Raw genomic sequence first — 11,396 nt, forward strand, 5'->3', positions numbered from 1 at the left:
TTCACGGTCTCTCAGTCTCTCAGTCTCTCAGTATCAAACTATCACTTTCACTTCTGCTGAACCGAGAACAGAACACACGCCATGTGGTTCAAAAGCAAACTGCAGATCAGGCTTGTTATTCACAGTCTGTGAGAGATTCTTGACTGTGTTTGTCCTCTCTCTCTCTTACAGAGATGATAATGTCTCTGAACTATCTGCTCTGTGTTGAGTTACAGAGTGTAAAGGTGTACCACTTGATCTAAAACATTTTCATGGATAGCACATTTTCTGCACCAAAATTGAATATGCGTCACAAAAAAAGACAGAATAAGACACTCCCCTCCAAGCGAACCTTATTGGACAAACAGACCGTTCACTCCCTAAGACAGTAGACAGCATATCGAGGGTAGGAAGGTGAAATAAAAATGAAGAGAAATGGAATGAGGTACTAATAAAATGATAAAACTTTCCATTAGTAATCAAGAAATAAGTGGAGAGAATTAAACACCTTATTCAAGCATTCAAGAAAAATAACAATGGATAGATAAAAACAATTTAGGTCATGGAGTACAGGTTGTGGGGTGCGAGACACCAGAGAGGCACTGAAAGCGTGTGTTACGACCCCTGGTTTAGTCTCGGGGTAAGTGGGGTGAGCAAGAAGGGAAACTGGCGGGAGTGGGGAAAAGAATAGTAACACAATGGCGGTGGAAACAGAAAAGAATCCGACAGGGTTGTAATTCTCAGGTGCTCTTTTATCTACAATGTGCAGTGCATGTACAAGTTTGGGAAGGGATGGTAAATAGTGTCAAATAAATAAATAAAAATAAAACCATACAACAAAAACTGATATTAGATAAACCAACTGACTAATACCTAGAAAATAAATCCCCAAGGAAACAACAAAAACCTACAATACTAAACTCAATCAGGATAATTCACAAAGAAAACAGATGTGCCACTCGCTCCTTTCCTAATGTGTCTGACAGTGATGTTAATGTTATGTTAGTTTATTATTGTTATTCTTGTAATTCATTATTTTTCATTATTAGATATGGTTTTGTGTTTCCCATCCATTACACTTGTGATCCCCTGTTTACGGTAGTTTCCCGGATTTCAACATTCGTTCCCGTCTACTACCGCTAATCTAGATATTGTACGGTACTAATCCGATTAATACACTTACTGTCTGTTTAACTAACTAACTAACTAACAGTCACTTTAATTGGGTAGTTTAGATTTATCACGTAACTAACTCACTAACGCAATCTCTTAGTTTTGCGCACTGTTTTATAATTCCGCCTCCCTATGCTATCCCTGATTACTCGCTTAGTTTCAGCGAAGTGTTACAGAAACCTTTGCTGGACATATTTGCAGGGGGGCGTCATTCCTACCACCATCTGTCAAACCAGGAGAAAATAATGGATACATTCTCTCAGTAAACGTGTCTTCAAAAGTGTGAATGTGGGCCATGTCACTGGAGTCAAAGAAGGACACCTCCCCCCTGTCATAGTCCAGCTGCACTCTGATGCTCTGGGGTTTCCTCTCCAGTTTGAGCACAGTATCTTCTGCTTGGTACTGACCACCATTACACAGGGAAAAGACCCAGAATCCTTTCTCTTTGCTGCTTATATTTCCCTTCCTAATAATGGACTCTTTCACCACTCCTATAGCCCAGACAGTTTTACTTCCAACCATCACCTCCCAGCTGTGTGTCCCTGAGGTAAACCCCTCAGATCCCAGCACATTCACACAGTGGTTAAACCTCTCTGGGTTGTCAGGACAGTTCTGTGCTGTAGCTGTGCATCTCACAGTGGTCAGATCATAAGAGAGAGAGAGATTGGCACATGCAGTGTTGGGGTCCAGCATCACAGGAGCTGAAATAAAGAATTTAGATATCTAAAAGACTGAAAGTCCAGCCACAGGTCAAATACTCTTTTCAGATTAGTCCATAAACACAGTATTTTCTACATAATAATGAAATATTCAAATATTGTAGTTTTAGCGATCTTGTAAAAATATATATAAAACTCATTTGCATTTTAAAAATGAATAAAAACCCGGCAAATTTCATGGACAATTCACACAGCTAATAAACCATATTAAGTGGGTTTTAAATGGTTAATTCTGTGTGTGCTGCTGTTCTGAGTGTGCTGCAGCCCACAGGATGTTCCTCCACTTGGAGGAACTGTGTCTGAGTGACTCCATTTTTCTCCATCATTTCAATATACAGCCTGTTCCAACAGTCTTACGTGTTCAGTAAATGCTCACAGAAAAGAATGGTTTCACCATCTGCCCCAGATACTCACTGTACTGCACCAACCCCAGCATCTTCTCCCAGACTCTGAAAGTCTGGTTGCCCAGGTGTTTGGCCACATCTATCAGCGCCCCTGAGAGCAGCTCTGGGTCCTGCAGTGTGCACTGGGCTCTGTAACGACAGGCAGGAGTCAGTCAAGCTGAGGGAAAGAAGTGACTTAGACAAGGAAATGAGATGAGTGTCTCCATACCCGTCTTTGATGTTCTTGTAGCTCTGAAAAACACAACAGCATAATTGTGATGCATGTATGCATGTACAAATGTTTCTTCTTAGCAGTTTGTCATATTCCCTATTTTGCTGGTGAGGCCTTGCATTGTTGACCAGCTATTGAAAATGGCCACTGATACTGATATCACAGTGAGAAACTGCCCATCTCAAGATGAATGGAACAGGATAAACCCAGAACACTGTCAGTAAATCAAGCTCCTACCTTTAGAAAGGAGGTGTCTTCAGTATCCATGGCCTTCTGTATTGTGGTGATTTTGTCTGTAAGGGTGGAGATGTGTCTTGTGATGTCTGCCAATTTCTCCTCCATGACCCGACTCTTCACCTCCCCTTCCTCCTTCAGTACAGCTAGTGGGGCCTCCTCTTCCTCTCGTAGGAACTGGTGCAGCCTTTCAAAGTCTGCTTTTATCAGCCTCTCTGTGTGCTGCGTTTGTCTCTGCAATCAACACACACATTGAACATTGTAACTATTCTGTTCATGTCAAACACAAACTAAAAAGAATACTTTTCTAATTTTTTGTGCACTTTAAAATAATTCTGAGCAGCTTGACTTACCCTAATGTGTTCTGCGGTCTGAGGGACGTAAGCAGGGGGGTGACGTGTGAGTATTTGGGAAGGGTGAAGACCAGACGAGCTGCTGCATTCTGGATAAGTTGGAGGGGTCTGATGGCGGACGCTGGGAGGCCAGCCAAGAGGGAATTGCAGTAGTTCAGGCGGGATAGAACCATCGCTTGGACCAGGAGCTGGGTCGAGTAGGGGGTGGGAAAGGGGCGGTGGTTGTCCATCCAGCTCTGGATGTCCCTCAGGTAAGCAGAGATACGGGCTGAAAGCTGCGTATCAGACGGCGGGAACGAGACGAAGAGTCGGGTATCGTCCGCGTAGCAGTGGTAGGATAGCCCATGTGCAGTGATCACAGGGCCAAGGGAACGAGTGTAAAGATAAAAAAGAAGCGGGCCTAGGACTGAGCCCTGGGGAACTCCTGTGGCGAGGGGCCGAGGTGTTGATACCGAACCAGCCCAGGCAACCTGGAAGGAGCGACCAGAGAGGTAGGACTCAATCCACTCCAGGGCCGTGCCACAGATGCCCGTTGCTGACAGGGCAGACAGGAGGATGGAGTGATCCACAGTTGTCACTTACAGAAAGACACAGGTGGCACAATAATACCCCTGAGTCAAGATCATTATAACTTTTTAGGTACAAGGGTAAGGTAGTTGTGAGGTGGGCTGTTGGGTGTTAGACCAAGCACAAACACCAGGGTTCCTAAAAGCGGTTCACAAACAACCACTAAATCTGCAAAGCAGACTAAAGGGACTACCCCACCAGGGAAAAACTTCACACAAGGGGAAGGATAAAGAAGGTGAATTTAAATAGATCCCAAACAAGTGAAAAAGGGAAACTTGTAGCAAATAAACTAGGGAGAGTTAGACACCCCCAAAAACACTGTTCTCAGTGAAAATAGAAGAGTATTCTAACAGAGGGAGAGTTAGACTCCCACAAACTCTTTCCCCAGTGCACCAGCGATACCATTTACCAACTTCAGCATATTTCACAGAAGCTCCTGAGTGCAGTGAGAGGAGGATTCATCAAGGGTACGGACCGATTGCACACAAATGATTACACCTGTGAGTAAATAGGCTGAAAATACTGTACACCAACCACACCACCATCCAGTGGTCCAAACCGGTACTGCACCACAACTCCAGTAAAGATCACAGAAATAGACTTATCATTCTATATTTTTGTGCATTTTCTGTACTATAAAACCAGTCAGAATTTTCAGCATATGGGATTAAAAAGCGTCTATTATACTGGGTTGTATGTTCTATATAATATTGCAGAATTTAAGAAATGTGGAAGCATTTGTAAAATTGGTTTGATGTATTTGTACAATAAATCAATAGTATTGATTTTCTGGTACATTCACACACAACAGATCTGTTAAAAACAACAAATAGTGTGTAATCTTTAACACACCTACATGTCTTCTAAAGGAGAACACATTCTGTGTTAAAAAAAAAAAAAAACTCTCCCTTTGTAACACAGCAATCCTTTTTGACAGAATAGGCTATAGCTCTCATCTCCTCTGGTTGTATACTCATTGTGGATTTCTGTACTTCCTGGTTGTTGCTCAGCTCTCTCTCCAAGTAGTTAACAGTATGTACTGTATAATATTAGCTTAATCATAACTGGACCTGTGTGATCTACGAGACTTTGTACTCATATCTACATGTTTCTTGAGAATATGAAATTGTTGTTTTAAAAAAAAGTGATTACCTTAAGATCCAGTACAGCCTCTTCCACTGGACAGACTGGGTGGTTTGTGTGTTTTTTTGAAGTGTGGCAGACGAGACAGAGAGTTTCTTTGTCATGTTTGCAGAATAATAGAAGTTTCTCCCCATGAAGACTACAGCGAGCCTCACTCTTGTGTGCAGTTTCTTTGTCAGTCTTCTGCTTTAAGTAGGATTCCACAATGCTTCTTAAGACCAGGTTTACAGGAGGTTCCTCCACAGAGAAAGTCTTTCTCCTGCAGATGGGACAGTTTTGAGAGCCCTTCTCTTCCCAGTACCGCTGGAGACACACTCTGCAGAAGCTATGGCTACATTTTAGGACAACAGGCTCTTTAAAAATATCTGAACATACAGAACAACGGAGCTCATCCTCAGGTATCAAAGCTTGAGCTGCCATTTCACGGTCTCTCAGTCTCTCAGTCTGATATTTTCACTTATGCTGAAACTCAGAACAGAACACACCTTATGTGCTTCAAAAACACAACAATCTTGCAGATCAGGTTTGTTGTTCTCAGTCTGTGATAAATTATTGAGTGTGTTTGTATTCTGTCATTTACAGAGATGATGTGAGTTGATGTTACTCAATCTGAATGCAGTGGACAGATTTACAGGGTGCAGTAATATGCCACTGAAGGTCAATTTTTACGTGTATAGCACATTGCATCCACGAAAATGAAATCTGCTTCACAAAAAAGGAGGAGCAGATGATGCACATGGGGCCTGCAGCCATTCAGGCTCCACTGTGAAACCAGCACCAGCAGCCATTCAGGCTCCACTGTGGAACCAGCACCAGCAGCCATTCAGGCTCCACTGTGGAACCAGCACCAGTGGCCATTCTGGCTCCACTGTGGAACCAGCACCAGCGGCCATTCCGGCTCCACTCATCTTCAGGTCCATGTGGAACCTGCAGGCACTGGAGACATGGCATTCCTTAACTTTTATGTTCTGGGAAAAGTTATCAGCTTTGCATTCAAGTGAAATTTAAAGAGGATTGTTCCTTTTTAAAATCAACCTTGTCATCCTGATCTTGAATGGAGCACTTTGTTATTGACGGCTGTTGTTCTGTAAAGTACATTTCAAGTAATATATACTTGAGTCCTCAACTTAAAGCCAAGCTAAGAATGTCCCACTTCCTTAATTAACTTTCCTCAGTCACACCAGTGGTGTGTGTGTGTGTGTGTGTGTATGTAAGTGCAGTTATGTGCTGTCTCCATTGTCTCTGCTGTACTGTGTGTCCTGAGAGAGCCTTCAGGGTCAGCTTATGAGAGACTGTTTTCACAGGCTGAACTCCAGCAGGTTTGCTGGGTGCACAGAGGTGTGTGACCTCACTGCTCTGGGGGGTGCAGTGGTAGTGTTCCACTGGATCTACACCCGGGCCTTCAGTAGTCTCCTCTCTACAGTGGTGATTACGCTCAGCCCTGTTTTGCTTTTGCACTCCTTGATTATCTAGCAAACAATCCAAATTCATGCAAGAATGTAGGAAACCTTGACTCCTTTAATGTCCATTTACCTGTGAAGTTCAGGAAGTTCAGTGCTCATGAAAATGCCCTGAAGCTTTCACCAAACTGAAGGAGATGCTGTACTGTATGTTGGTACAAGTACACTCTAACAAAGGGATTTAAGTTAAAGACTATATACACTCACTGAGCACTTTATTAGGTATTTATTAGACATTTTTTAGAGTTAAGTCTTCTGCAGCTGTGGCCTATCCACTTATGGGTTTGATGCATTGTGTGTTCAGAGATGCTCTTCTGCATACCACTGTTGTAATGTGTGGTTATTTGCATAACTGTCACCTTCCTGTCAGCTTCGACCAGTCTGGCCCTTCTCTGAGCTCTCAGTAACAACACATTTTTGCCTGCAGAACTGCTGCTCACTGGATGTTTTTAGTTTTTTTGCACCATTCACTGCAAACTCTCGAGACTGTTGCACGTGAAAATCCCAAGAGATCAGCAGTTTCTCAGATACTCAATGCACTCTGACATCAACAATCATTCCATGGTCAAAGTCACTGAGATCGAATTTCCTCATGCTTTTATGCATTTAGTTGCAGCCACATAATTGGCTGATTAGATATTTGCATAAACAAGCCAGTCTACCTAATAAATTGCTCACTGTGTATAAACCTTATTCTTTGAAATAATTATGTTTTCATTAACTGGAGTCCTTTTTTGCTATTTAGATTCTGTAACATTAATTGATGAACGAGAATACCATGAAATCAACTCGTTTATTTGTTTTGTTGCATTTTACAAATGTTTTTCACTAAAAATGATTGGTGATTACTTGCCAATTCCAGTGATTTAATTGCAATTAAGAATTACAATACTAATAATTGTCACGCAATAATTGTCAGCCAAGTATAAGGAATGCAAACTCAAAGTTTGAGGTCAATGGCAGGAGTGCAGGTAAGCCTGTACACTGCCTTATAAACCTGGATAAAAAGGAAAGGCACTGATCAGGTATAAAAACACTTGATTTAACCACATGAGTGTATCCGTTTTATGCATGTTTTATTCATTATATGAAATAAACTCACAAAATAATACATTCTATATGTCTGTGTGTGTCCGTATGCGTGCTCCCATTCGGTTCTGATAGGCCATGGAAAACCCATCCTTAAAATCACAATTCATGTCAACAACCAGGCATGCTGAGGCGGATTACAAACAACCCAAATTCATCTCGTTTCTTCATTTTTATTTATTTTATCAAACATCTTCACTGGGATGATGTCACTGTTACAGAAACCTTTGCTGGACATATTTGCAGGGGGGCATCATTCCTACCACCATCTTTCAAATCAGGAGAGAAGTATGGGAACAATCTTTCAGTGAATGTGTGTTTAAAAGTGTGAATGTGGGCCATGTCACTGGAGTCAAAGAAGGACACCTTCCCCCTGTCATAGTCCAGCTGCACTCTGATGCTCTGGGGTTTCCTCTCCAGTGTGGGCACAGTACCTCCTGCTTGGTACTGATCACCATTGCTCAGGGAAAAGACCCAGAATCCTTTCTTTGTGCTGAGTGTTATTATTCCCTTCCTAATGATGGACTCTTTCACCACTCCTACATCCCAGGCAGTTTTACTCCCAACCTTCACCTCCCAGCTGTGCTTCCCTGAGGTAAACCCCTCAGATCCCAGCACAAACACACAGGGGTTAAACCTCTCTGGGTTGTCAGGACAGTTCTGCGCTGTATCTGTGAGTCTCACAGAGGTCAGATCAGAGAGAGAGAGTTTCTGATGTGCAGTGTTGGGGTCCAGTATCACAGGAGCTGAAATAAAGAATATAGATATCTAAAAGGCTGAAAGAACAGGCGCATGTCAAATACTCTGTTTATGAGCTAATCTGAATACAGTATTTTCTATATAATAATGAAAGATACTAATATTTAAGTTTGAGTGATCTTGCAAAAATATATATAAAACCCATTTGCATTTTAAAAATGAATAAAAACACAGCTGATGGCAAATGTCAAATTTCAAAAATTCTGTGTTTGCTGGTGTTCTGCAGCCCACAGGATGTTCATACACTTGGAGCTGTATCTGAGTGACTCCATTTCTCCTTCACATCATTTCAATATACAGCCTGTTCCATCAATCCTACGTGTTCAGTAAATGCTTCCAGAAAATGTTTTCCCCATCTGCCCCAGATACTCACTGTACTGCACCATCCCCAGCATCTTCTCCCAGACTCTGAACTTCAGGTTGCCCAGGTGTTTGGCCACGTCTATCAGTGCCCCTGAGAGCAGCTCTGGGTCCTGCAGTGTGCACTGGGCTCTGTAACGACAGGCAGGAGTCAGTCAAGCTGAGGGAAAGAAGTGACTTGGACAAGGAAATGAGGCGAGAGTCTCCATACCTGTCTTTGATGTTCGTGTAGCTCTGAAAAACACATAACAGCATAACTGTGATGCATGTATGCATGTACAAATGTTTCTTATTAGCAGTTTGTCATATTTCCTACCAGCTATTGAAAATGGCCAGTGATACTCTGTATCACAGTGAGCATCGCAATATGACTGGAACATGATAAACCCAGAACACTGTCAGTAAATCAAGGTCCTACCTTTAGAAAGGAGGTGTCTTCAGTGTCCATGGCCTTCTCTGTAGCAGTGATTTTGTCTGTAAGTGTGGAGATGTGTCTTGTGATGTCTGCCAATTTCTCCTCCATGATCCGACTCTTCACCTCCCCTTCCTCCTTCAGTACAGCTAGTCTGGCCTCCTCTTCCTCTCGTAGGAACTGGTGCAGCTTTTCAAAATCTGCCTTTATCTGTCTCTCTGTGTGCTGCATTTGACTCTGCAATCAACATCCAATGTTAAAGCTTTGTATGTCAAACACCATAAACCAAAAATAATTTTTGTATTTTTTTGTGCACTTCCTAGCTGCTTTACTTACCCTAACGTGTTCTGCGCTTTTCTTACACTCTCGTTCATTCTTCGTAAAGATCTTCAGTTTTTCTTTAATGAGATTAAGTGCAGGCTTGAGTTCCTCCTGCAGTGATATGAACCAGTTGTCACTTACAGAAAGACACAAGTGGCAGAGTAATACCCCTGAGTCAAGATAACTTTTTAAGTACAAGGGAAATGTAGTTGTGAGGTGGGGTGTTAGAACGAACGCAGACACCAGGGTTCCTAAAAGCAGTTCACTCACAAACAACCACTAAATTTGCAAAGCAGACTAAAGGGACAGGAAAATGAAGATACAAAGTAAGAATGACCTTTAAATGAGAACTACCCAACCAGGGAAAAACTTCACACAAAGGGAAAGATAAAGAAGGTGAACATAAATAGGGCGGCTTGTAGCGTAGTGGTTAAAGTAAAAGACTGGGACACGCAAGGTCGGCGGCTCTAATCCCGGTGTAGCCACTATAAGATCCACACAGCCGTTGGGCCCTTGAGCAAGGCCCTTAACCCTGCATTGCTCCAGGAGAGGATTGTCTCCTGCTTAGTCTAATCAACTGTACGTCGCTCTGGATAAGAGCGTCTGCCAAATGCCAAAAATGTAATGTAATGTAATAAATAGACCCCAAACAAGTGAAAAAGGAAAACTTACAGCAGATAAACTCACAAAGGGAGAGACTCCCACAAACTCTTTTCTCAGGAAACCAGTGATACCGTTTCCCAGCTTCAGCATAATGCGAATTACACAGAAGCTCCTGAATGCAGTGAGAGGAGGATTTCTCAGCATATAGGATTAAAAAGCATATATTATACTGGGTTGTACTTCATATAAAATACTGCAGACATTAAGAAATGTGGAAGCATTTTTTAAATTAGTTTGACATTTGGCACATTAAGTCAATTGTACTGATTTTCTGTTACATACACACACAACAGATCTGTTAAAAACAACAATTAGTGTGTAATTTTTCTTTACTTAAGGACAACACATTCTGTGTTAAAAAAGAAAAAACTCCCTTTGTAACACAGCAATCCTTTTTGAGAGAATAGGCTATAGCTCTCATCTCCTCTGGTTGTACACTCATTGTGGATTTCTGTACTTCCTGGTTGTTGCTCAGCTCTCTCTCCAAGTATTTAACAGTATATACTGGATAATATTAGCTTCATCATAGCTGGACCTGTATGATGTAAGAGACTTTGTACTCATATCTAAATGTTTCTTGAGAATATGAAGTTGTTGTTTAAAAAAGAAAAGTGATTACCTTAAGATCCAGTACAGCCTCTTCCACTGGACAGACTGGGTGGTTTGTGTGTTTTTTTGAAGTGTGGCAGACGAGACAGAGAGTTTCTTTGTCGAGTTTGCAGAATAATAGAAGTTTCTCCCCATGAAGACTACAGCGAGCCTCACTCTTGTGTGCAGTTTCTCTGTCAGTCTTCTGCTTTAAGTAGGATTCCACTATGCTCCTTAAGGCCAGGTTTATAGGAGGTTCCTCCATAGAGGCCTCTCTCCTGCAGATGGGACACTCTCGAGAGCTCTTCTCTTCCCAGCATTTCTCCAGACACACTCTACAGAAGCTGTGGCTACATTTTAGAACAACAGGCTCTTTAAAAATATCAAAACATACAGAACAACAGAGATCAATCTCAGGTATCAAAGCTGTAGCCTCCATTTCATGGTCTCTCAGTCTCTCAGTATCAAACTATCACTTTCACTTCCGCTGAACCAAGGACAGAACACAACCCATGTGGCTCAAAAGCAAACTGCAGATCAGGCTTGTTATTCACAGTCTGTGAGAGATTCTTGTTTGTCCTCTCTCTCTCTTGCAGAGATGATAATGGAGTTACAGAGTGTAGAGGTGTACCACTTGATCTAAAACATTTTTATGGATAGCACATTTTCTGCACCAAAACTGAATATGCGTCACAAAAAAAGACAGAATAAGACACTCCCCTCCAAGCAAACCTTATTGGACAGTAGACAGCATATCGAGGGTAAGAAGGTGAAATAAAAATGAAAAGAAATGGAATGAGGTACTAATAAAATGATAAAACATTCCATTAGTCATCAATAGAATGTGGAGAGAATTAAAAACAATTTAGCTCATGGAGTACAGGTTGTGGGGTGCGAGACACCAGAGAGGCACTGAAAGTATGTGTTACGACCCCTGGTCTAGTCTCGGGGTAAGTGGGGT

At 42.0% G+C, this 11,396-nt stretch overlaps 1 protein-coding gene across 1 annotated transcript; it reads right to left on the reverse strand.

Moving 5' to 3' along the window:
- Positions 1-1,311: 1,311 nt before the first annotated feature.
- LOC133136764 (zinc-binding protein A33-like) lies at positions 1,312-10,916 on the reverse strand. The gene is made up of 5 exons (XM_061254482.1): positions 10,467-10,916; positions 9,200-9,295; positions 8,870-9,100; positions 8,465-8,603; positions 1,312-1,853 (listed from the first exon to the last, which is right to left on the reverse strand). Exons 1-5 carry the CDS (start codon positions 10,872-10,874, stop codon positions 1,312-1,314), a joined length of 1,416 nt encoding a protein of 471 aa, XP_061110466.1. The 5' UTR covers positions 10,875-10,916.
- Between the last annotated feature and the right edge of the window lie 480 nt (positions 10,917-11,396).

Source organism: Conger conger, chromosome 9 (assembly GCF_963514075.1).
Source record: "Conger conger chromosome 9, fConCon1.1, whole genome shotgun sequence".
Lineage (NCBI taxonomy): Eukaryota > Metazoa > Chordata > Actinopteri > Anguilliformes > Congridae > Conger > Conger conger.

Coding starts and splice junctions, on each gene's coding strand:
- LOC133136764 (XM_061254482.1), bottom strand. CDS start 10,874: ATGGAGGCTACAGCTTTGATACCTGAGATTGATCTCTGTTGTTCTGTA. Junction 9,101..9,199: donor AAAGCGCAGAACACGTTAGG/GTAAGTAAAGCA, acceptor TGTTGATTGCAG/AGTCAAATGCAGCACACAGA. Junction 1,854..8,464: donor GCTGGGGATGGTGCAGTACA/GTGAGTATCTGG, acceptor TCTTTATTTCAG/CTCCTGTGATGCTGGACCCC.